Here is a 25,311-nt window from a genome sequence, read left to right on the forward strand (position 1 = left end):
ACATTGATTCAGCTACTAGTTACTTCTAACTGACAGATAATGTGACTACATGCTGATGAGATTTCTTAAGAATGATGTGCTAGTAATTATTACTAACAAGCCAATGCAGACCTGGCCGCAATTTTGTAAGGTGATATTTTTAATACAACTTAACACTGTGTTTTGTAAATTGATGTCATTGTTATAAAGGATGAGGCATAAACGTTAAAATTTTGACAAAATTTTACCAATTCAAGCATTAACAAATAGGATAAAGATTTTCGTATTCGATAAATCGCTTTTTCGCAGCACGATCCCTACATAAATCATTTTAGTTTGTTTTCTTGATGTTTTTGTCGGGGAAAAAGCGTCACAGTTTCAAGTCGTGTCATTGTTGAAGTGTATATGTGTGTGGTCTTGCTATATTTTCCGCTCAATTGTCAACCGGGCCTTTCAAATATGTTTAAACGTCGAAATCAAAATATTCCCATGGAGGTCGCGAAAGACCGCGGCCAGACGCCTTCAACTATAGACACTTACTGCTACAAATTTATCTAACGAGTCAACTTAGCGTAGAAAATTGTTTATGCTCGCTTTGGCAAATCGGCAAGTACCCGCGGAGTGCCAGGCCCTTGAAGAACGGTACTATGTTTTATGATCCCCTAAATGCGTTTTAGAGGCACCGTACGAGCGATGTTTATTTGTTTTTGGCCTTTTGAGTTTACGATTTGAATTGTTTTAAAAATAGGCTTAATGGATAATCGCACGCCTGGTTGAAAGAATGGCTATGTGTGAATTGGGCCGCGCATTTTATAAATATAAATGTCAGAGTTTTTGTTGCGTAATTTACGACACAAAAATAATTTCGTAAAAAATATAAAAAAAAAATTATTTTTTTATTTAAAAAATAATTTGATATTAACGTATTGTAAAATTTAAAAAAAAAGTACAGAAAAAGCGGTCAAAATTTTCAATTTCATTAACAACTTCAACTTGTTACGCGCAAAAATCGTAATTAGGGCTTTTAAAAGGTTTAACGTAATCCGAGGATATAAGTTAACAAAGTGAAGTGTAAAAACCTTAACCACATTAACACTCGATCTGGCGAACATTTGTGAATAGTCATTAAGCGGCGGGCAAGGCTGAAGTTCAACGACGTTTTATGCTGCCTAAACAAGATCACCTGCGCGCATTGAGTATCAAATTAAGCTACCTGTAGTTCGCAAATCAAATAATAGTCGCATGATTGGAAAAAACAGCTTTGTAAGACATGGCATGTCGACAACGACCACTTCCGAAAAAAGGCAAAGTTGCCACACTTTATATACAAAGTTGTCGTTGTAGTTGCAACAGTAGTTAAGTTATACAAGCTAAGCGACAAGGTTAAGCATGTAACTTATTTAGAAGTTGCAATTTAAAAAAAAATATTAACAGGTAGTTTGTAAGAGATAGTAGCAATATCTTAATCGTATTTTTGCTTGATTAGTTTTAAATTTATTTGTAAAGTATTTAATAATTAAAGCAACATGAATTTGCCTGATAAAAATCTTCAAACAAAGAAGACTTCGTTTTTCATAAGAGATATTCTGGGCGAACCAAACAAAATTTCCGACCAAAATTTAAACGCAAATTTAATTGAAAAGTCGAATCAAATCAGTTTCTCAAAACGAAGACTTTCTAGCGATAATATCAGGGAAAACATAGAACAAAACACTTGTAACAAAGAGCGCTTAAACAGCAATAAAAGCAACGACAATAATCGTACGGACTTTACCAAACACAGAAGATCTTCAAAAAACTTTGAAAAGGAAAAGAGATATATTATATCAAGTGAATATTGTACAAAAATAACAGATCACAATAGTTATGTGGATCCAATATTAATGACTCCATCGCCGGACTCGGATTTTGATTTGCACGAAAAATTTCGATGTTCGCCGAAAGCATATTCATCAACACATGGCAAAACTGGTCACGAACTTACTGATTTTACAGAGAATTCTTTGTACAAAAACTACCCGCAAAACTATCAAGATGTAATTATCCAATCGCACAATCAATCTTTGGCAAATCTACGGTATCTCTGTAGTCTACAAGCCGGTTTTAATTCTAAAATCTCGCCATTTTTATTTGGAAATTACGGCTTAAAAAATCACATTGAGCCCACACATTTATATCAAGATCAAAATTTAAATTATATTACAACAGAAAACAAACCAGTTGGCCAATGGTCTGATATAAACGAATATTCACGGACATTATCAAGCGAAGACCATCATCGCCACGTGTTGTATGATAACACCCCGTCGCCGTCCCCCAATTTATTACCCCCAACTTCACCCAGAGATTTATCCCCAACTATAGAAAGTCAGAAGCGAAGACATTTCCCCGTTTATTTAAGGACTGTGGATAAAGAATCAAAGGATGTTTCGCCCACCAGAAAACCCAAAAAATGTAGAAGAAGTAGAACTGTGTTTACGGAAATGCAGGTAAATTAATATTAAATATTTTTATATTATTTTTTACCCTGACCTAAATGTTTTTTTTTTATTTTTATCAAATTTTCTTAAATTTTAAAATGGCGGACGATCATACGCATATTTCGTTTAAACATAACCTTTTTGGAGGTTATAAATATTCGTGTAAAATAATTAAATCAGAGATTTTTGCGATATTATTATTAAATCTTTCTAATCTAATTACATACAATAATACTTTGTCGTAAATTGTAGATGATTGGTCTTGAAAAAAGATTTGAAAATCAACAATATTTATCGACCCCTAATCGAGTCGAACTTGCTGATTTGTTGGGTTTAACGCAACTTCAAGTGAAAACATGGTACCAAAATCGAAGAATGAAATGGAAAAAACAGGTAAATAATTGTATTATTTATTTTTTTTTTGCATATTATTGTTTAAATTGGCGTATTTACCAAATAAAATCGAAAGCTTACGTTTTTTTGCATTTCTATTTTATTTTAAAACACATAGTAAGTGCCAAACGAATTAAATTTCACATAGTTTTACATAATATACGCAAAAACCGCAACGTAAAAAAGTTTTTTTTAAATTTAGGTATTACAATGTGGTGGTACCGAACCCCCGACCAAACCGAAAGGAAGACCACGAAAAGTAAGACCGGACGAAAAACCAGCTCTGTTAATTAAAACTTCCTAAAAAATTTAAAAATTTACCAACGTAAAATGCAGTTTTTTATCAAGAGGATTTTTAAAAATTTTGTATTCAACTCAAGTGCATTTTTATGCAATCAAATTTTCGGCTTTAAACTTTTGGTTTTGCGGTAATTATCACTTTCTTTATTTTAACACTAATCGGTTTTCCCATACACACATAATGGCCAGTTTACATAGCGAACAAGGCGTGGTCCAAGGCGGCTTCAAAGGCCCACGAGCCTGAGAAAAAACTGTCTCACGTTCATTGGATCAGGTCATTAGTCGATCAAAAACACTTGTGATTTCAAATCGAACTGATCCTACTGATTTCCTACTGCCGATATGTAATTATCACATTTAAACCTCATTTACAGTCAATCATACCAAAGTTCAGGACTTACAAAGTTTGACATGCAGCTGAATTGTGGCCGGCCTTTTATGTTCTTAATAACAGGGATTTCGGTTCTTTTTTACAGAAGCGGTTTATTTTTTTGTTTTTCCATTTTGTTTAATTGTTTGCTTTTCATTTTTTATTTATTTTTAACATTTTTATAGTTCAAGTTTTTTTATTATACTTTTCTCGTTTCAATATAATGTAAATTTTTTTTTGCGTTTGTTTATTCGCATCCTTTTTAAAATTTTATTAATAAAAAGAATGGTTTACTAAATAAAATTAAAAAAAAAACGTTAAGCACAGGAAAGAATTTATGATTTGTTATGACGTTTATTAAAATGTGCTTCATTTGATCAGCTGTTATCAGAAAAATAACTGTTATAGTTATTTTGTTAATAGTTTTTTTTTTTGAAAAGCAACAGGCTTAAATCCTTACAGGTGCAGCACCCTATACAAATATTTTCAAAGTACTAAGCCAGCCACCACGGGTGATATTAACACATTTAAATTACTCGCATGATTTGGAAAGAATAGTTGGGGAAGTTGGATAATCTAGAGCGATGACATGTCGCTGTATTGTTCAAATGTTAGTTCAATATCAAAATCGTTTAAAGATTGTAATATTTCGTGCCTGCGTGCCATCAATCACTTTGGAATATATTTCTAAGGAAATGAATATCATGGGTAATAAAGCGTTTTCAAAATAATCTTATTACCGTTTTGGTTCGAATATTATAACTTTGTTACGATGGGAAATGAATGTAATGCCAATTTCATATTTTTAATTCTGCCTCTTCACAATGAATCATTCAATTTAAAGCAATTGCTAGCAAGTTGTTTATAGGTAAATTTACCGTTTTTTTTACATTTTTTACGTTCTTTTTGTCCGATACTTTTTAAACGAATGGTAGCTATCTACCAACATTAGTGAACAATTTTTGACTCAAAGTCATTGACGCGTGATGGCGCAGTTTGCGTAAGCGTTGCTACGACAACTCTACGCTCGCTCTGTTGATTTGTTTTGATAGTTAGAGAATTTTATTTACTTTTTAAATAGAATATAAATAGTTTAAATGTTAGTATGACTTTATAAATTTTATTCTATAATTAATTACTTGTACCACTTAAAATAGCTATATGGTGTATTGTCATTTTAATTGTTTTTAATGCTTTCAAATAAACAAATTACGAATTATAATCTAAAAAAAGTGTGCTACAATAACCTAATCTTTAATAATGCAACTTAATACTTTTTATTTTAGAAATACTATATTATATATCCAAAAAAATTACCATTTAATTATTTAGCTTACTGTTATTATATTCTATAAATTTTTATATGAGTAGGCCTATATAAACCTTTTTAGTTTTTAAAAATTTTAGTTAGTTAGAGTTGGATTTAGGCAAAAAATAAGAACCTGCAATCATGAGTATGAACATGTCATTACGTTTCGAGGTTGCCGATCGAGGTGGTAGTCTCGTCAAATCTTTAAACAGAGAAAAAGATCGAATTCTTAAAGATGAACTCATGGCAGAAAGAATTCTTCAAGTCAAAACAGAAGAGGACGTCAACTTAAAAGCTGGATGGGCAGAGGGGTTGGAAGAAGCCAGCAGGGTCCAGCAATATAGGATAAACAAACAGGAAATGAAACATGAACTAGCTTATGCTAATAAAGCATTGGTGGCCATAAGAAGAGCAGCATTGCAAGCTTTATTGGAAAGCGAACATGCGATGTATGAAAAAGAATTACACAAGCAGGGTCGTGCTTTTTACGTTAAGCGCACCTGAGATATTGACTGTAATATTTTAATTTATGTATTAAATGAAATTACCATGGTGCAAACTTTTTTTTTATTGTTGTAATGTATTAAAATATCACAACATTTTAACATATAAAGCACAAATTATCTGCAATTATAACTTATGAAATTACATTATATGTTGTACTCTCATCTTTGTAACTGTTACATTTTTCTTTTAAGATAATGTAGTATAAGTAAAACCTTAAAAATGGCATTAAAAGCACCGAAACTTCCCCCTATTGAAACTGACCAAGGAAACATGGATGTTGTTCAATATAATGACAAGAATCAAATGTCATATTCACTTACTGGGGAAACAGGAAATAATGTTGTGGTAAGTCAATATAACATTAAATTTTAATCATTAATTATTGTCTTAAACTAACAATTATGCTACCTATTGTGGCACTTCTTTAATAGTATTTAGTTTTAACTATTACATTTATTTTTATGCGATAATGTTTTTTACATCACGGAACACATAAGTGTTTTAAATTTAAAGCCATTAATTATAAAAATTTATGTCTTGTAAACATATCTTAATTGCTTATTTATTTAAGCATGTTTTGCCCACCGAGAAAGGCCTGAAACCCAACCAAGATACACAATCTGGAGAGGTGGAAACTTGGCCAGCTTATGCAAGTAGAAGTGTATCGGATACTGCTCTAATGGGAAGAAGTTTCCAGAAGAATCCACTCATGATAGTAAAGGTAAACCAACTCTATAAACAACAATAACAAATTGTGTTAAAATAATTTTAGATGCAAATTTATTAAAACTGGCATTGTGGTGTAGTGGTCAAAACTATGTTCTTACTACATGAGGTCTTTGGTTTGATCCATGCTACTCTCATGCTGTAATGCCCTTGCATAACACGCTATAAATGGTATAAACTTTTGCTAAGCCAACACTTAATTAGCAGCTTATAATAAATAAGCATTTATAGTCTATAATATACGAAACTGCCAAAGGCAACTCAAAACTGGGTCGGAGTTACTGATGTTTTTTCATTTTTAGGTTGTAAAGTTAACCTTCCCACATCACGAAAAAATATATATTTAATATTGCTATTTATTTACAAACTAACACAGTTTAATTTTTTTACAGAAATCTGTTATACCAAAACCTAAATTTCTAACAGCATTGGAAACTTATGTAAAAAAGGAAATAGTTCAACTGGGGTGCACTGACCCTAAACCAAGTGAACTAAGATTACAAGCATATCGAGAAGTGTTTGAATATTTAATTGAAGACTTTAAAACTTATAAACCACTATTATCTGAGGTAAAATAGACTTTTTAATACAAAATTATTATTTTTTTTTGTGTATATTTTTATCCTCGATGTGGGAAAGTCGATTGCGTGACCTAAACATAGAGTAACATCAGTTATTCCGACCCAGTCTCGAGTTGCCTGTGGCAGTTTGTGATATTATAGGTTATAATTGGCCCGATAAGTATGCTGCTGATTAAGTGGTGGCTCAGCAGGAGTTCGTACCGTTTAAAGCGTCTTACTCAAGGGCACTACAGCATGAGATCAGTGGGAATTGAACCCACGACCTCATGTGTGGTGTAGCAAGTGTTCTTACCACTACACCACGCTGTCGGTATATATAACATTAAGGCTTAATAATTTTTTTAAATAAATCACAATGGTTTTTAAATTTCTTGTTTTAGATCAAAAATGAATATGAAAAAATGTTGAGTTCCTACAGAGAGAGAATTCGTGAATTGGAGCCTCTTAAGTCGATGCTAATAACTGTTTCTGAACAATGCGACAAGAAAATCCTTAAAATTAGAGAAGATGTAAGCAAACCATAAATAAACTACACATGAATATCAATAATTAAGAATAAAAACAAATATTTTTTAAAAAGTTTTAATAAATATCTTTTTTTTATTAGGAAAGGCAAGAAATACTTCAACTTCGAAAAAGCAAAATGGATTTGTTAAGATATATAGACACCATGAAAGAATCTGAACGTAGTTTAGAAGCTCAAGTTGCCAAACTACAAGAACAACTAGCAGTGGAATATAGAAAGTAAATATTATGAACTTAAAATAATATACAAACAGGCTCTTAATCTGTTGTACTAATTAGTATTTTAAACATTAAGCTCGATTTTATTTTTCGAGTTGCCCTAGGAAGTTTGGAATATAGTAGATTATAATTGCTAGGAGCTTATACCCTTTATAACACCATACTTAAGAGCGCTACAGCATGAAAGCATTGGGAATCAAACCCAGATCCTAATTTAGTGAAGTCAAGTGTTCTGACCTCTACTTTTTAGTTTTCACTGTGAGAATTTCTTTATTTTAAATTTTTACTTGAATTTTTGCCTGTATTTTAACAAACAGGTACAGGAATGAATGTGACATGCGGAAACTTCTTATATCAGACATGAATGACCTCCAACATCAACAAGAAGATCTGAAGAGAGCAGCTGGACAGGGGGTCATTGATGCAGATGATGATCCAGTCAGATTAAAGATTGCATTAAAAGTATTTATGCAATTTTTAAAGCTTTTTGTCTAAAAGGCAAACATAAATTGACTCAAACATAGAGTAACATTTACTATCTTGATCCAGTATTAGGTTTACTTTTACAGTTGTGGTAATTTTGATTATAATTGCCTAAAAATCAATCTACCAATTTTTTTTTCGCTTACAAGGTTTTTTTATTGTTTACAGCACCTTACTTAAGGGTGCTACAACATGCAAGCAGTGAAAATCGAATTCAGAAACTTGAGTAGTAAAGCTAAGAGTTCTTAACACTCCACCATGCTTTAGGATCCACACTTGTTAACTGGGTACAATTTCTATTAAGGTTGCTAAAGAAGATCTGACAAGACAGGCTGAAGAACTGACTCGCATAAAAGCTGATTATGGTGATGTAGTCCCTAGAAGAGACTTTGAAATGTTGGAAGTCAAGATGAATGCTCTAACAGAAAAACAAGAATTATCACAAGGAGATTTTAAAGAACTGAAATCAGAACATGACACGTTGTTGGATATCCACAAACAGGTTTTGAGTCAGAGAGACGAGTTTTACACTGAGGCTGAAAGTTTGAGAAGAAGTGCAACACCAAGACCACAGTGGAACAAATGTGGAGACATTTTACCAGGTTTTAAAGCTTGATATTGGCTCTGTTAAAATTGTGAATATAATAGAGATTACACCGGCAGCGTGGTGTAGTGGTAAGAACACTTGCTACACCACACATGAGGTCGTGGGTTCAATCCCCCACTGCTTCCATGCTGTAGCGCCCTTGAGTAAGGTGCCTTAAACGGTATGAACTTCTGCTGAGCCAGCACTTAATCAGCAGCTTAACTATCGGACAAATATAATCTATAATATCCAAAACTGCCACAGGCAAGTCGGGGCTGGGTTGGAGTAACTGATGTTACTCTATGTTTAAGTCGCGCATTCGACTTTCCCACATCGAGAATAAAAAAAAATAGTTTAAGATAGAAAAACAAAAATTAGTAGAAGGATTATACATGAAATTCTTATGAAAACTACATATTTATTTATACAAAAGAAATAAACTTATATTTATAGGTGGTGTAGAGCACTGGGAAGAAGTAATCCAAGGTAAGACAAGTGAGCAAATATTAGAAGCTTTAATCAAAGAGTTCCAATCGGGTGGGTCCTCTGGCCCTGAATATTTTGACGGAAAGGGTTTGGAAGAAGAAGTACCAAAGTAACACTTTATATTATATTTCTGATTTGTTTCTTTATATGCAGTATTGAGAAAATAAAGTCAGTTTTAGTGGAAGGGTTTTCTAATAGAATTGAGCAAGGAAATAAATTAAGTTTGTTCTTATTTTGTGTGGATAAGTTTAGAGCAAAATAAAAGGTACTTTTTTACACATAAATGTTGTAATATAGTAAGCAAAGTTTATTTTTAATTTGTAAAAGTACCTGTAAAAAGGTTAAAGGCAAGAAATATTTATTTAACACAAGCAAAAGAAATCTAGAGTAATATCTGCAGTCAAGGTAAGATTTAAATTTTTGTTTGAGATAAGATATTAGTGGTAAAATTAAATGTTTAAATGTAAAATTAGGTAACTTAATTAGTAATATAACTTATACATGAATAGGCATATTGGTAAGTCTAGTTTATAGTTATATACTGTGAAAGTTCGCCAAAATTATATTATTAAACTACTTAGATTTTTACGATTTGATGGTAAAGTTCGAAATCGAAAGATGACCAAGGCAGAAGTGTCTTCACTCCTAAAAGAAATATGGTTTAAAAAAGTTCAATCTGATTCGGAAAAAGGAAGCAGGCAAAAAATGAACGACTTCATTTTCGACTTTTTCCAGGTACAAACTATCTTTAAAATTCAAAAAAGTTTTTAAAATACAAATTGAACACATTTTTGCCACAACATACCTACTTGATAAAACAATTATTTTTATAATTTTACCAAGGTTTTTATATATTTTAGGAGAAGTTTAGTAATATGGAGGATCTGGTATATGAATGGGGTTATTCATTACATGATGCATTGAATAACTTCAAGGATAAACCTCATATGGGAATATTACTGGACGTTATTAACGGGGATGGTAGGTGTCTAAATTAGGTACAAAAAGATTACAGACTTTTGTAGAACAAAGGATTTGAAATCTTTTTGAGCAATAATTTTTAGCATTTATTTAAATAGAAAGGTTTTCTAAAAATCAATTTTTTTTTTTTCAGGAACTGAAGATCTTTATTACCATAGAATGGATATTATTAACAAGCTTGCAACTGAGTTAAATAAATTATCAAAGGATCCAGAAGGTGATGATAACACAATATTTATATTATATTAAAAAAAAAAAAAGTTAAAAAAATATTAATGCTAGTAATGGGGCATATAAGTATTTTACAATACACCAAGGCCTTCGGTGTCTATACTTGTTTAAGATATGGTTATCCAAACTATTATTACCCAAATCATTTATTAATATTTTTATATACAATATTGTTATACAATTATATATAAATTGTTCTAGGCAATATTGCTATGGCACAGTTTACTGGATCTTTTGCAAAGGCTTATCCGTTAAAATCGGAGCAAAGTGTCCAAGCATTGGTGGATGCTGCTTGTGAGGAACTAGAAATTGCAACAACTTCTGATAATTTTGCCCAAATTGCATTTGATTATCAGGTAAAGCTATTTTTCAATCTTACAAACCATTTTTATTCTACTTTACAGTGAAGTAATAACATAGTAAAGTCTTTTTCTTGTTTAAATTTAGAGACGTTAGATATACTTGTAAACTTTGCATTATTACTTGATTTTACTTTTAAAAATGTAGATAACATTGTTGTTGTTTTAGGCTCTCTTTACAGAGGATGAGGAAGGGGAAACTGGTCCATTCCTCAACTTATTAAGAACCCAAGATGATCAGGAAATTGAGACTTATATTGGGGAGATATTTAACCAACTGGAAGGCATGACAGAGGTATTTACATACAGTATTTAAATTACAAAACTGCTTTAAAATATGTATTTATTTTTAAGTAACTGCCTCCATCTTGTATTGCACCAAAGTTGAAGGCTATAAACAAGACAAACTGGCAAAGGCAACTGGGGACTGGGTCATTGCAGCAAATGTTACTCTATTTTTAGGTTGTGTTGTTGGCCTTTTGATTTTAAGGATATATTTATACATCAAAAATTAATTACTTTAGATTCCTATGAGTGATCTTAGAAGTACAATGATGATGATTGATCCATCAATTACACAAGAACAAATGATGAAATATCTTGAGATATCTTACAAATGTGAAGTTAGTGACCTGGACGATGTGAAACCAGCAGAAGTTTCAGTTTTAACAGAAAGACTAAAGAAAGGCGGTGTCTGTAGAATTGGAGCAGTTTACTAAATTTTATTTTAAGCTTTGTTCTATTATGTATGATTTTAAATATTTGTTTTTTTATCACTATCTTTTCATATTTTATAAAGAGGAATTCACAATAAGATATTATGAATATTACAAGAGTTGTTTTTTACTTAATTGCTATTCGAACAAATATAAAAGACTAAGTTTTTGCTAAATGATGTTTTGGTCTACAGGTATTTTATTTAGGTAGTGTTGGTAATTTACTCTAAAAATGGTCGGGTACCTAAACAAGGGTTAAAAAAAATCTAGTAGGATTTTTGTTGTCTATATCTTTATCCTTGATGTGGGAATGTCGAATGCGCGACTTAAACATAGAGTAACATTAGTTACTCCGACCCAGTCTCGAGGTGCCTGTGGCAGTTTAGGATATTATTGATTATAATTGCCCGATAATTATGGTACTGATTAAGTGCTGGCTCAGCGGGAGTTCATACCGTTTATAGTGCCTTACTCAAGGGCGTTACAGCATGAGAGCAGTGGGGATTGAACCCACTACCTCTTTAACTTTAAACTCAGGTAGAAACTAAACATTGGATAGGCCCCTATTAAGAAAGTGTAGAATCAATTGTAATAAGCCTATTACAATCAACTCTAAGTTCAAGCTAGTTTACACGTACAACAATTATTCTCGTTACAACGGGCGTCAACTTCAAACAATGCACTCTAAAATCGCCCTTAACGAGAATTAGCCACTTAACCTGTACGGAGAAGGCCAGCGGCTTTACAACGAACGAACTTTTATTGCCTTTCGGTTGTGCTATAAATACTGGAACAATTTAAACATTCTTCACCAATCTACCGATAGTTGGTCATCGTTACATCGTCGGGCCAATCTAGCGATAGTTGGCCACCGTCGCATCTCGCAATAACTGGACCTACAAACCGTACTTTAACTTTAACGTCAGTCTAGCAATCTAGCTGATCTTGTAATGTAACTTTAAATCAAACCGTGTAAGTGTTTTGCCGTATTACAAGAAAAGTATTACTGTTAACGTCTTGTCGTTTATAACTAAAACTTAAACAAAATACCAAACCAAATATAATCATAATAAAATGAGTCGGTAAACGGAGTCAAGCCAAATTAAACAGTTAAACCGAATAACCAACCAAAATAACTACAACAATAAAATCTAGTAACTCTACAAAAGCAAAGCCCATTTTTGATATTATTAAAGCTTAATACTTAATCTATATTAAAAATAATCATATTTTATTTATCAAATAAATCTAGTTATTGTTGGAAACACTTTGGTTTATTATGGAAAATCAGCTGATTTGTTTATAGTTTTATTGGGCAATAAAACATGCCGCCGGTCAGGTTATGTTTATTTACTGACCTAGCGATTTTTTGCAAACTTTAAGTTATAATCTCTGTAATATTTATTTAAAATGGAAATCAGAAAATTAAGTCAAGGTAGATTAAAATGTTGCGCAATATTTTTGTTGTTTGTCGTTTTTTGCAATTTTATGCACGCGCCATTGCTTTAACTGACGAATCATTCGTAACTATTTTTGGCTGGGTTCAAGTTTAAATTTGTTTATAATTTTCTTTTTACTAAAAAATTTTAAAGCGTCAATAAGAATTTAAAAGTTAAGATATATACATATCAAATTAACAAATTTAAATAACTTTAACAATACTATATTAGTTTATTATGTATAAGCAATAAGGCAATAGTTTTTGAAGTTACTAATGATAACATTTTAATTAATTTATCTTCTTAAATTTCAGATATAAGTTTGTAAATTATGTATAAAATATAATGAACTATGCAGTTGTTGTTTATTTATGTAGCAATATTTTTATCGGTTAACACATGGACAGTCTGTTGTGTGCCTATTTATCTTGATCTTGGAGGAACAGAATGGCAAGCTGAGGGACGAGATCCACTAACTAGAGTTGTCACTAAAATTGACCAAACCTATGTTCCCGGCTCGGTGCACACTGATTGGTTAAATGGAAAGTCACATGACCAAGTATACACACCTAGATTTTTGTTTTTGAATAATCATTTATTTAAAAGATTAATTTTTATAAAAATGTGTTAATTTTATGTGTTTGTTATATGCCATTGCAAAGTCATGACTTTTGTAAATTTTACTGTTTAAACTGACATTAAAAATAACTTTCTGTTTAAATGCATATTTTTAGGACCCATATTATCGTTTTAATGATGCAAATTTGCAATGGATTGCCAAAACAGATTGGAGATATTATCGACAGTTTCAAACCACAGCTAAGTTGTTGCAGCAAACAGAGCAGTGGTTGATATTAGAGGGTGTCGACACTATTGCAAACATTTCGCTGAATGGAAAATTAATCGGCAACACTTTTGATATGTTTGTTAAATATGTAAGTTTTGAGGTCATTTTTACTGTTAATAGTAACATATTATGTTTCTTTTATAAGTACTAGTCAATAACATGCCCTAGGGTTGGCAATTTAAATGTGGCAATATAGTTGCAACTTTAAACTAATATTTGACTACAATAATTTATGCATGCCACAGATTACAGTTTTCTTTATTTTGTGGGCCCATGAATTAACACAGATATACTAATATATAGAATTCATTATAAATAGATATATATTTGCATTTTAGAAATTTTTAAATGTATGATACCTTTTTGTTTTAGAAATTCAATGTTACTGGTCTTCTTCAATTAAATTTCAACATGTTAAGTGTGTCATTTACATCAGCAGTTAACTATGCAGAGTCAAAATCAAAACAACTTTCTTATGTGATTCCTCCATCATGTCCACCTGATGTACAGCATGGGTTCTGTCATGTTAATCTAATAAGGTATTTTAACATTAAAATTTGTAATCACAGCTTACAAAATTATGGTGGGTGATCGGCAGCGTGGTGTAGTGGTAAGAACACTTGCTACACCACCTTGAGGTTGTGGGTTCAATCTCCACTGATATCATGCTGTAGCGCCCTTGAGTAAGGCACTATAAACGGTATGAACTCCTGCTGAGCCAGCACTTAATCAGCAGCATAATTACCGGGCAATTATAATCTATAATATCCTAAACTGCTAAAGGCAACTCGAGACTGGGTCGGAGTAACTGTTGTTACTCTATGTTTAATTTGCGCATTTGACTTTTCCACATCGAGGATAAAGATATATCCAAAAAAAATATATGTTTTTTTGTATTATACTACAGTATAAAATTAAAGTTTAAGTCATTTACTTGTTTTTTTTTTAATGTTTGCACATTTTTTGTGTTTATTATTTATTTATAAATTATTTTTCTCATTGTTGTAGACTGTAAAAAAGGATTAAATTTTTAAAATGATTAAAAAGGTTTTATAACACACTTATTTGGTAATAAAATGCCTACAACTGTTTCATAGCTTAGCCTTATATTCTTTTTACACTAAACTTTATTAATATTATTAATTTCCCTTACAGAAAAGAACAATCATCATTCAGTTGGGATTGGGGCCCAGGTTTTGCAACCCAAGGAATATGGAAACCTGTTTATATCATGGCATACAACTATCCCATCCTCTCACAAGCTACTGCATTGTATGATTTTAGTAAGACTTTATTGTTGTAGTACATTTTATTAAATTTTTAAATAAAGGCAACTTGAGACTAGGCCAGGGTAATAAATGTAACTCCATGTTTAGGCTGTAAAGCCAGCCTTTCCGAATCAAGTGTATAGGTATATACAACATAAAATGTTCGCATTTTAATAGTTTTACAATGCATAATAAAAGATTCTTTTTACAACAAGCTTAAGTTACTAAAATTGATTTTATAAGTTAAGTTTTTAAATTTTAGATATGAGCAGTCTTTTTATTGATACAAGTTTTGCAAATGTTGATTCTTCAACGACATCAACTGGAGATCTTATGGTTGAAGTTAAAGAATTAAAAGTTAAAAAGGAATTTGTAAATGTCACGATATCATGTTTGGAAACACATTCTTTTAAAATTGATTTCACAAATGTAGGTATCTTAGTAAAAAAGTAAATTATAAAAATTTTAATAGGTAATTAATTTAATTTGAATTTTAATAAAATTCCGATATCTAAATTAAAATTTTTTTTTATTACATTTGCACTTTGCAAAATGTTTATGTATTTTTTTTATTTTTCACTTTTGTAAGTAGCAAAAGTCCTTTAGCCATCATGTTAAATAAAGAAACTGTTTAATAATTAAACTTTAATAAGCTCTTAATTAAACAAAACAAAGTCCATAAAATGATATTTATGTTAAACTTTAACTTTAGGTGAAGTTTGAAAAGTGGTGGCCTAATGGGTTTGGAGATCAGAAGTTATACAACATTTCTTTAACTTTTACTTCTAACAATCACACAAGCCACAAGTTTTTTATGTAAGTTTTTTTCTAAATAATGAGATTTAATTAACCGGCAGCGTGGTGTAGTGGTAAGAACACTTGCTACACCACCATGAGGTCGTGGGTTCAATCCCCACTGATCTCATGCTGTAGCGTCCTTGAGTAAGGCACTATAAACGGTATGAACTCCTGCTGAGCCAGCACTTAATCAGCAGCATAATTATCACGCAGTTATAATCTATAATATCCCAAACTGCCACAGGCAACTCAAGACTGGGTCAGAGTAATTGATGTTATTCTATGTTTGCGCATTCGACTTTCCCACATCGAGGATAAAGATATATACAAATGGTTATGGCAACTTGAAATTGGTCAGAAATTGGTAGACTGTAGCCTTCCTACATCAAGAATAAATAAAATTAAAAACAAAAGGTGCATTATTTTAATAAGATTTTTATGATATATATTTTTAATTTTGTGCACATTCTGTATCATCAATCTAATAATATTGCAACTTTTTTAAAGGTTTGGATTTCGAAAAGTTGAATTAATTCAAGAACCTATCATCAACTCAACGGGATTAAGTTTTTATTTTCGAATTAATGACGTTCCGATATTCGCCAAAGGAGCGAACTGGATTCCTGCTGATGCATTTATTAACAGAGTTACTCCAGACATGTAAATGATTATTATTAGTTGAGAAGTTATATTATGGATGATTGTACTTATAAACGATATGAACTCCTGCTGAGCCAGCACTTAATCAGCAGCATAATTATCAGGCAATTATAATCTATAATATCCCAAACTGCCACAGGCAACTCGAGACTGGGTCGGAGTAACTGATGTTACTCTATATTTAGGTCGCAGATTCAACCTTCCCACATCGAGGATAAAAATTTATACAAAAAAATATATATATATTTATAAAAAAATCATCTTTAAATAATATTCAATCTTTAACTTTTTGTTATAGATATGATAACCTTCTCCAGTCTGCGAAAATTGCAAATATGAATATGTTAAGAGTATGGGGTGGGGGAATATATGAGAACGATTATTTTTATGAAGAAGCAGATAGGTTGGGGATAATGTTATGGCAAGATTTCATGTTTGCTTGTGCCCTGTATCCAACCAGTGAAGAGTTTTTAAGCAATGTGACAACAGTAAGTAAATTCAACTGCTATCTAAGAGAACTAGGGATAGGGGAATATTAAAATAAAAAAATTCCTTATCAAAAATTTTCTTTCAATTTCAAAAAATTTAGTGTGATTTTATATCACTATGCTTAAGGTGAGGTAGGTTAGGGACAATGCTTTGACAAAACAACTAAGCAAAAACGCCACATTTAAATTTAACTGACAATTTTAAAAGTTTTAGTGTGTTTTAGTTATTATGTTAAAAATAAGGAAATGTTTTGTTTTTGATATATATATAAATAATATTAAATTTTTCGCGTAACATTACTTAATGATTTTTGGCATCTACATTAACATCCTTTCTGAAATACGCTAAAATAAATATTAAATTGATTGTTACCTTTATAATAACAGGAAATAGGGAACACCATATGGAGACTGAAGCACCATCCTTCTATAGTAATATGGGCGGGTAATAACGAAAACGAAGCAGCACTTGCTACTGACTGGTACAATACAACTAAACATTTTCAACAATATAAAGTTGATTATGTCACCTTATATCATGGTAAGTAATATATAAAAGTAGCACAATAATGTTTTAAATAAATGTTATTTACATTCAAAGCACAAAATATCTTATTTGTCATTTAAGGCATTTTTTAAAAACACAATTTGTCAAATTTATTTGGAAAATGGGGGCCAAAAATTGGTAATAAATTATGTTTAATATTAAAATTTTACTGTATAAAACATATGTTTACAGTTTAATTAATACTTGTTAATTTTTAGATACTATTGGCAAAATAGTTGAGAAAAATGACCCATTTCGTCCATTTTTGACTTCAAGTCCAACCAACGGTCAAGAAACAATTACTGAAGGATACGTAGCAACCAACCCATACAGTGTTTATTATGGTGATGTTCATTATTACAACTATAATGACGATTGCATGGATTGGACCAAGTACCCAAAAACCAGGTTGATTTTAAAGCTGTTTGTATTTAATTTAAATGTTTAATAAAGTAGTATGTAAGTTATAGTTTAGAAAATACAACCGATAGCATGGTGTTGTGGCTAGAACACTTGGCTTCACTAAATAAGGACCCGGATTTGATCCCCACTGCTCTCATGCTGTAGCGCCCTTGAGTAAGTAATATCCCAAACTGCCAAAGGAACTTGAGAATGGGCTGGGGTAATAAATGTTGCTCTATGCAGGCAATAAAGTCGACTTTTCAACTTCGAAAATAAATAAATATAAAAAAAGTATTTATAATTCATTGAAAATTTTTTTTTTTGAATCATAAAAAACCTAGTCCTAAGTAGACTTGCTCAACTGTTTGTACCATTTATAGTGCATTACAGTATGAAAGCAGTTGGGATTAAAAGCAGTTGGGATTAAAAAGTTGGGATTCAGTAGTAAACCCAAGTGTTTTAATGACTATACCATGATGTTATAACAGTTGTTGTCAAATGCTTTTACACACTTTTTTTTTTTTTAATTTTTTATATTTAAGATTTGCTTCTGAGTTTGGCTTTCAATCCTGGCCATCCTTAGAAACTATTCTTCCAGTAACAAACATACAAGATCTCACGTTTACTTCTGATTGGTCAGAACACCGACAACATCATGCTGGTGGACAACAACAGATGTTGAATCAGATTCAAAAACATTTTAATTTGCCAGATACTGGAAATAAAACAGAATTGTTTGAAAACACAATCTATTTAACCCAGGTATTAAAAAAATGGTTTATTTTTGAGATAACTTAGTCTAAAAAAATTATTTTTATTTTTTTTAGGTGATGCAAGCTTTATGCTACAAGAGTCAGACAGAGTTTTATCGTCGGAGTAGAAATGAGATTGTGAACGGTCAAGGACATACAATGGGTGCTTTGTACTGGCAGTTAAACGATATTTGGCAAGCCCCTTCCTGGTCATCTATCGGTAAAAACCATTTTTTAACGGGTCCTATTAAATAGGCTTTGCGCAATGTGTACAATGTATGTAATAAAAACATACATTGTAAAACTAAATTGGAAAAGGATTTGGCAAAGTTTGTTAGGTTTTTTGCTTAACTTTTTATAAAAAGTTCTAATTGCTAAACTGTTCGGTTTTTCAGAATATGGAGGAAAATGGAAATTTCTTCATTATTTTGCCAAAGATTTTTTTGCTCCCGTTTCCTTAATAGCATATGATGATGATACAGAATTAACCATTTACTCTTCATCTGATGTGGACCACACCATTAATGGGACCATCGTAATTTCCATATATTCAGTCGTTCAATTTGGTGTTTTGGGAGATTTTAAAGTACCAGTAACCATACCACCGAACCAGTCAAAACACCAGACCGTACAAAGTATTGGTTACTTGTTGCATTATGGCAATTGCCCATACAAGGTAGTGAACTAGTTTCTTTTACAACAGCTTTAACGTTTAATTTTTAAGATTATTTTAGACATTCCTAATTCTAAGTATCAATTGTTGTTCAAATTTTAACTATATTTAAAAATTTATTTTTTGTATCTGTTAATCAGCATTTTAATTTAATATTATTTTTTTGTATATATCTTTATCCTCGATGTGAGAAAGTCAAATGCTCGACTTAAACATAGAGTAACATCAGTTACCCCGACCCAGTCTCGAGTTGCCTGTGGCAGTTTGGGATATTATAGAGATTATAATTGCCCAGTAATTATGCTGCTGATTAAGTGCTGGCTCAGCAGGAGTTCATACCGTTTATAGCGCCTTACTTTAGGGCGCTACAGCATGAGGTCAGTGGGGATTGAACCCACGACCTCATGTGTGGTGTAGCAAGTGTTCTTACTACTACACCACGCTGCTGGATTATACTACTGTAGGTTTATTTTTTTAAAGATGTTAGTTATTTTGCAATAACACAAAAAACTTATTATTTTAGGAGTTGTGCTACATTTCTGTTCACCTACAAAATAACACAGATGTGCCTACGACATATTTTTATCCAGTTCCGTTTAAGAATATAGAAGGTCTTGCCAAACCAGAGATTGTGGTAACTTAATTTTTACTTTAAAAATTTTTATTTTTATAGGTAGTAAAAAATAAAAATTTTTAGATTAAAGATGTTGTAGCTGTTAAGGAAAATTTTGAGATATCATTTATAGCAAAAAATCCCTCACTTTTTACATGGTTTGAAGCTGTTGGAATAAAAGGTAAAATAGTATGTCAATATATTTAACATATTGGTTAAAAGCATGACATATCATATTTTTAAAATTATATGTACGCCATGGTATATTGGTGTTGTGCTACAAAAGGTCCTAGGTTCAATCCCCACTGCTTTCATGTTATTATACCTAAATTTTTTTTTGTATTAATCTTTATCCTCAATGTGGAAAAGTCGACTGTGCGACTTAAACATAGAGTAACATCAGTTACTCCGACCCAGTCTCGAGTTGCCCGTGGCAGTTTGAGATATTTTAGATTTTAATTGCCTGGTAATTATGCTGCTGATTAAGTGCTGGCTCAGCAGGAGTTCATACCGTTTATAGTGCCTTACTCAAGGGCGCTACAGCATGAGAGCAGTGGGGATTGAACCCACTACCTTATGGTGGTGTGGCAAGTGTTCTTACCACTACCCCACCCTGCCGGTTAAATAAAACCTTTTATATAAATTAACTTTTTTTTTAATTGTTTTGCTTTTATGCTGTTTGTCCTTTATTAATTTATTAACTACCAACAATTGGGTTTTTAATTAAAATCCATCACATGAATTTGCTATATAAATATTTACACATGAGCTAAGATATGTTTGCTCGTACTTTTGTTTAAACAACACTGTGATTACATTAGTAAACTGTTTATGTGGTTGATCCAATATCAATTTTACAGCTTTAAAGAAAACCAAAAGTTGGTCAATATTTGCTTTCATCAGCAAATATTGCTCTTGATAAGCTTCCATTGCAAAACATTAGGCAATATATATTTATATATATTGGGAAAATTATTAATTTTTTTTTAAATTTTTTTTACAGGTCGATTTTCTGAGAATGGGTTTTTGATGACAAATTCAGTAAAAACTTTGACATTTTATCCATGGGAAAATAACGTTACAACACAGGCATTAAAGAACTCTTTAACTGTAAAATCATTAGCTGATATTTACGCTAAAAAGGGTAAGTTAAAAATAGATTACTAATTGGTAAAATTTTTTTGTGTTTTTTAGTAATCTTTTTGTCAACAAGTTATCATAGGTTGGTGTGAAACATTTGGAAAAACCCAAAATAAAAATGTCATAATTAAATTAGCAGCAAATTAAAAATATTTATTTAACGTAACATAAAATAATATTAAATAAATGCTTTGAAAATTGTTTTGATAAATTTTTGTTAAAGTCATATGCGTCATATGATGCATTTTATTTATTTTAAAAGGTTTTAAATTATGGGATATTTATAACATCTGGTTTTCGAAAATATACAAACTGCTTAACAGTGCAAAAAATAAACAATTTTTAAAATCAAAAATAATATATTCATTTTCAGTATTTTCATATTTCTTGTTGTTTTAGCTTCTCCTGAGCCTGGGTATTTACCAAACACGGACCAAGTTTATATTATTGATGAGGTCAAATATCAGACCTGGCTGGATGATGTAAATGCTAAACTTGTGTTTGCAATTATTGGACTTCTTTTTGTTACCATGACCGCAGTGCAATTGACATGTGTTGTATTAAGGTAAAATTTTAATAACTAATGTAAGTTACTACTTGTGGTCCTGGGTTCAATCCCCACTGCTCTTATGCTGTAGCAGTTTTAAGTAAGGCGCAATAATCGCTATTAACTCCTGCTAAGCCAACAATTAATAAGCAGTTTTATTACCGGGCAATTATAAATTCATAATATTCCAAATTGCCAAAAGCAACTCTAGATTGGGTCAGGGTAACTGATGTTACTCTATGTTTACGTTGTGAAGTCGGTCTTTCCACATGAAGAGCTTTAAGTATAGTTTGACTCTAAATGTTTTTTTTTCTTATTAAGACTCAACACAACAAGGGGTAGCAAGAACGTTTCGATTACTGATCAAAAACCAGTTTTCAATCTTAAAAAGAACCCGGCTTCATTTACCTCTGTAAGTACCGTTCAGGAAAATGAACCGGATGAAATGATGGGGTTTTTAATTCAGTCAAAAAAGGGTTACGGTCATAAGGGAAAACAAAAGGAGTTTAGATTTTATGTTATGTAAGTGTTAAGCTGTATATGCATTACATTCATGAAATGAATAATTCCTTTAAGAGCTTGCTATGCATTCTGAAATTAGGTGTATTTTTGTAATTTTTCTATCTTTGCAATTTGCTTTTTTATCAGTATTAATTAATTGCCTATTGTCGATTAACTGCTTTATTAAAATTGTCAAACAATTATGAACTAGTTTTATGTTAGTAAAACTAATAAAGTTTTCTTTTATATGGTAGATGTACAAGATCATTAAAGAAAAAATTTAAGAATTAACAAAGTATTCAAAAAGATTAAGGTATTTCGTTTTTTTTTATTATTTATCAAAGTTAGTTTCCATAGAAAATAATCTAAAATTCTACCCAGCTAGAAGCTTTTTAATTATAGTATATCCTTTATGTTGGAACCTTAATAGGCCAAAGTACAGGCTAATAGTAATATCTGACTACTATTGCACTTTAAACTTGACCACAAATAACCAAATAGCCATTTCGAACAGTGGTAAACTTTATTTAATTGTAAATATACGATCAAGATTCACACAAAAAAAAAACAACAAGAGAAACAAAATTCAACAGTATATTAACATGGTTTAAATATCAAAAACTTTGTCCAATATTTCTCTTCAATTAGGATACATAAAGCAATGAAAAACAACCTTAGATTGAGGAAGAATCAGGTATTAATGCAGTTTAAAACACTATTTTGTATGAACATAAGCCTAAAAGTGCAAACTCATCATAAAAAAAATGAAAACATCTGTTATTCAATATCATTTATTAAACACTAGCACATTTAAAACAGCCTTTAATGATATCTGAAAATGCCATCTTAAAAAAGCAATAGGCATGAAAAGAGACATCGAATAATTCTGAAAATAATTCTGAAAAAATATGTGGTTATTATATAAAGCAAAACATACACAAAGAGAGGACTTGATTTTTTTATTAACCGATCTCACTTTAAATGGCAGTTGAAGCAACCATAAAATATTGAACTTTTCAAATCTGATAATGATCATTTTAACATAGACCTAATATTTAAGGCACGCATAAAACATAATTTACAACTAAAAAGCAAAAAAAAAATAGTACAAAATTAATACCTAATATTGTAGAACACTTTCGCATGCAGTTGCTCTACAAATATCCTTCTTCACACGGGTAAAAATTTGCCGACTGTGCTGGGCTCGGTTATCGCCAGAGTCTCAACTCTGTTGTCACTCACAGTTCTTGCTTCAATAGGCTGGTAATTTGAGGATGCCGAATCGCCGTTACTGGATTGATGGGGGTTATTTGAAGTGGCTGCAAGCACAGTACATCTTACTTTGGAGTTGTCCGTGGCAATGTCATTATCCCCATTGTTGGAACCATTGTTACAATGGTGGCAACAACCATTGTTTTCATAGTGCCCATTTTGTTCGGTAAAGTGCGGATTAAAAGGAGGCAAATTAGAGGATATTTTACATCGTGACGATCTTTGTTGATGATCCTAAACCAAAATAAAAAATATTTTAGGATAAAAAGTAAAATTGTTAAACTATATGTGACACTTTTGTTTTATTTACTTTTTATTGGCAATAAACGGCAATAAAAAGGCAGTTAAAAGTTAGTTATGATGTACCTGGTCGTTAAAAAGCTTCTTCAGATAACCTTGTTGAATGGGTTTGTGTTCAAGTAATCTCTCATTGGCTTCGGGAAGGGAGAACCAACGTCTGATGCGACCTATACCTTTGGCATCTTCATATTCATCGTTCAACTTTTCAACAGTGAGTATGTAAACATAAGTCTTGGTCTTCCTTTCAACATTCTGTAAAACATTTAGGGTTCAAGTTAAATAAGTTGTTGATAAGCTAAGACAAAAAATTAAATTAATTTGTAAAATATTATTTTTTAGTTAAAGTTTATAACTTTAATATTTTTGTTAAACAATTATAAAACACATAAATTATTAATCAAATAATGCCCATACCTTGAAAATATCTAACAACCTTCCAAGCTTGCCTACAACACCAGCCTAAAACATAAGTAAACAATTGTTAAAAGTTAAGTCATGTTGTAAGTAGGTTACGTAATACAAAAAGTCAAATGTGGTAATGAAATAATACAATTTATGATTCACCATTTAAGCCAGGTCTTAAGCTCGTGTTTTGTGTGTTTACATAATACAATATCGACATCGTTTATTGAAGAGAAGGTAGTATTATGTAAAGACCGTTGACACACTTTGTGCGTAACTGACCCATTTAAAGTTTATGGAATCACAATATAAGCACAACAAAATATATATTTGCTTTGAAATTCGAATGCAAGTTTGTAAAGCATTGGCCTGCGACCTTCTCCATACATTGAAGATTAAATATGTATGTGTATAAAATTAAATTCATGTTTTTACCCATAAATTTTCCAATATTTAGACAAAAATTGATACCAACAACTTAAGTAACTCATTAGTTGTTTCAAAGAAACAACCAATAGGGCTTTGTGTACAACAATAAAAAAGGCCAACAATAAAAATTAAACAATGCATTTCTTTTAAGACAATTATACTAGCAGACTAGTGACATCACAAACTCAAAAAAGCATTATTCAATAATTCAGATAAACCCCCGTCATAACGATTATTAAAATTTAAATCATTCTATGGACAGATAAAAATAAATTTGTATAAATACATGAATAAATAACAAAATAAATTTTTAAGTATTTACTTCTTCGTTGACTTCTCGTATTGCTGTTGTTGCTGGGTCCTCGCCCGGTTCTTGACCCCCTCCAGGAACGATCCATAAATCGTGGTATCTACTGCTTGAGACTAACAAAATCTGTCAATAAAACAAAAAATATAATTTTAATTAATAAACAAACTATATACAGAAAGGTTTAGGCTGTATGTTTGTGTAAATTTGTATATATACGCTCAAAAATATAATTAATTTCATATTTAATAATTTAAATACCATACGCCCTTGATGTATTATTATATACATGACAATTAATAATTAATTTAAACTTTCACCTCCGTTTCACATTCTGATCTAAAACACAGACAAGCTGCCCTCCGTCTATACCCATCATCGTCGTACGTTCTTACTTGGTTGACTTTAATTTTCATGGTAGGTCACTGCTTAGACCCTTCAGCAGCAAACTTCTATCGTTTAATAAATATAACGATTCGTTTTTTTGGCTTTTATAGCGGGTACAAAACTTGTAACATCTGTTTATGTTTTCAAAGTTAAAATGACACCACCGACCGTGTTTGTCACAAATTCGTCAGGGGAATTGCAGAGAATTTCGTCGTCACCTAGGCTGAAAGTCTAAGTGTTTCCAATTAAATATTAGATTTTTGTATGCTTAGTTAGCAATTAACTCGTATTACTTATTATACAATTAA

The 25,311-nt window shown here is 31.2% G+C and overlaps 5 protein-coding genes across 6 annotated transcripts; 4 read left to right on the plus strand and 1 right to left on the minus strand.

Annotated features, from left to right (window-relative positions):
- The first annotated feature begins 1,505 nt into the window (after positions 1-1,505).
- LOC145745707 (uncharacterized) lies at positions 1,506-3,800 on the plus strand. The gene is made up of 3 exons (XM_082563852.1): positions 1,506-2,468; positions 2,712-2,852; positions 3,055-3,800. Exons 1-3 carry the CDS (start codon positions 1,506-1,508, stop codon positions 3,154-3,156), a joined length of 1,206 nt encoding a protein of 401 aa, XP_082419978.1. The 3' UTR covers positions 3,157-3,800.
- A 1,118-nt stretch (positions 3,801-4,918) lies between these two features.
- Positions 4,919-5,527, plus strand: LOC145744645 (uncharacterized). Its single transcript, XM_082562545.1, has one exon. It carries the CDS (start codon positions 4,973-4,975, stop codon positions 5,333-5,335), a length of 363 nt encoding a protein of 120 aa, XP_082418671.1. The 5' UTR covers positions 4,919-4,972; the 3' UTR covers positions 5,336-5,527.
- Positions 5,528-5,533: 6 nt separating this feature from the next.
- Positions 5,534-11,401, plus strand: LOC145744644 (translin-associated factor X-interacting protein 1-like). Its single transcript, XM_082562544.1, has 14 exons — positions 5,534-5,683; positions 5,910-6,059; positions 6,457-6,633; positions 7,026-7,154; positions 7,253-7,389; positions 7,707-7,851; positions 8,177-8,474; positions 8,912-9,053; positions 9,526-9,679; positions 9,805-9,925; positions 10,059-10,142; positions 10,358-10,512; positions 10,685-10,810; positions 11,040-11,401. Exons 1-14 carry the CDS (start codon positions 5,558-5,560, stop codon positions 11,232-11,234), a joined length of 2,139 nt encoding a protein of 712 aa, XP_082418670.1. The 5' UTR covers positions 5,534-5,557; the 3' UTR covers positions 11,235-11,401.
- Positions 11,402-13,000: 1,599 nt separating this feature from the next.
- Positions 13,001-23,349, plus strand: LOC145745844 (beta-mannosidase-like). Of its 2 annotated transcripts, none has more exons than XM_082564014.1 (20): positions 13,001-13,229; positions 13,405-13,605; positions 13,890-14,056; positions 14,673-14,800; positions 15,048-15,214; positions 15,498-15,601; positions 16,091-16,243; positions 16,542-16,731; positions 17,119-17,272; positions 17,497-17,686; positions 18,223-18,442; positions 18,508-18,652; positions 18,828-19,108; positions 19,629-19,739; positions 19,803-19,899; positions 20,722-20,862; positions 21,258-21,423; positions 21,727-21,927; positions 22,161-22,219; positions 23,039-23,349. In XM_082564014.1, the coding sequence occupies exons 1-19, from the start codon at positions 13,023-13,025 to the stop codon at positions 22,195-22,197; spliced, it is 3,060 nt and encodes a 1,019-aa protein (XP_082420140.1). In that variant the 5' UTR covers positions 13,001-13,022; the 3' UTR covers positions 22,198-22,219; positions 23,039-23,349. The 2 variants fall into 2 exon arrangements, with proteins under 2 accessions (XP_082420140.1, XP_082420141.1); XM_082564015.1 differs by having other exon boundaries at positions 19,629-19,736.
- LOC145745845 (diphosphoinositol polyphosphate phosphohydrolase 1-like) lies at positions 22,482-25,163 on the minus strand. The gene is made up of 5 exons (XM_082564016.1): positions 24,937-25,163; positions 24,632-24,742; positions 23,893-23,937; positions 23,545-23,730; positions 22,482-23,412 (listed from the first exon to the last, which is right to left on the minus strand). Exons 1-5 carry the CDS (start codon positions 25,030-25,032, stop codon positions 23,077-23,079), a joined length of 774 nt encoding a protein of 257 aa, XP_082420142.1. The 5' UTR covers positions 25,033-25,163; the 3' UTR covers positions 22,482-23,076.
- Positions 25,164-25,311: the final 148 nt, after the last annotated feature.

The sequence above is a fragment of the Corella eumyota genome, chromosome 3 (assembly GCF_963082875.1).
Source record: "Corella eumyota chromosome 3, kaCorEumy4.1, whole genome shotgun sequence".
NCBI classification, from domain to species: domain Eukaryota; kingdom Metazoa; phylum Chordata; class Ascidiacea; order Phlebobranchia; family Corellidae; genus Corella; species Corella eumyota.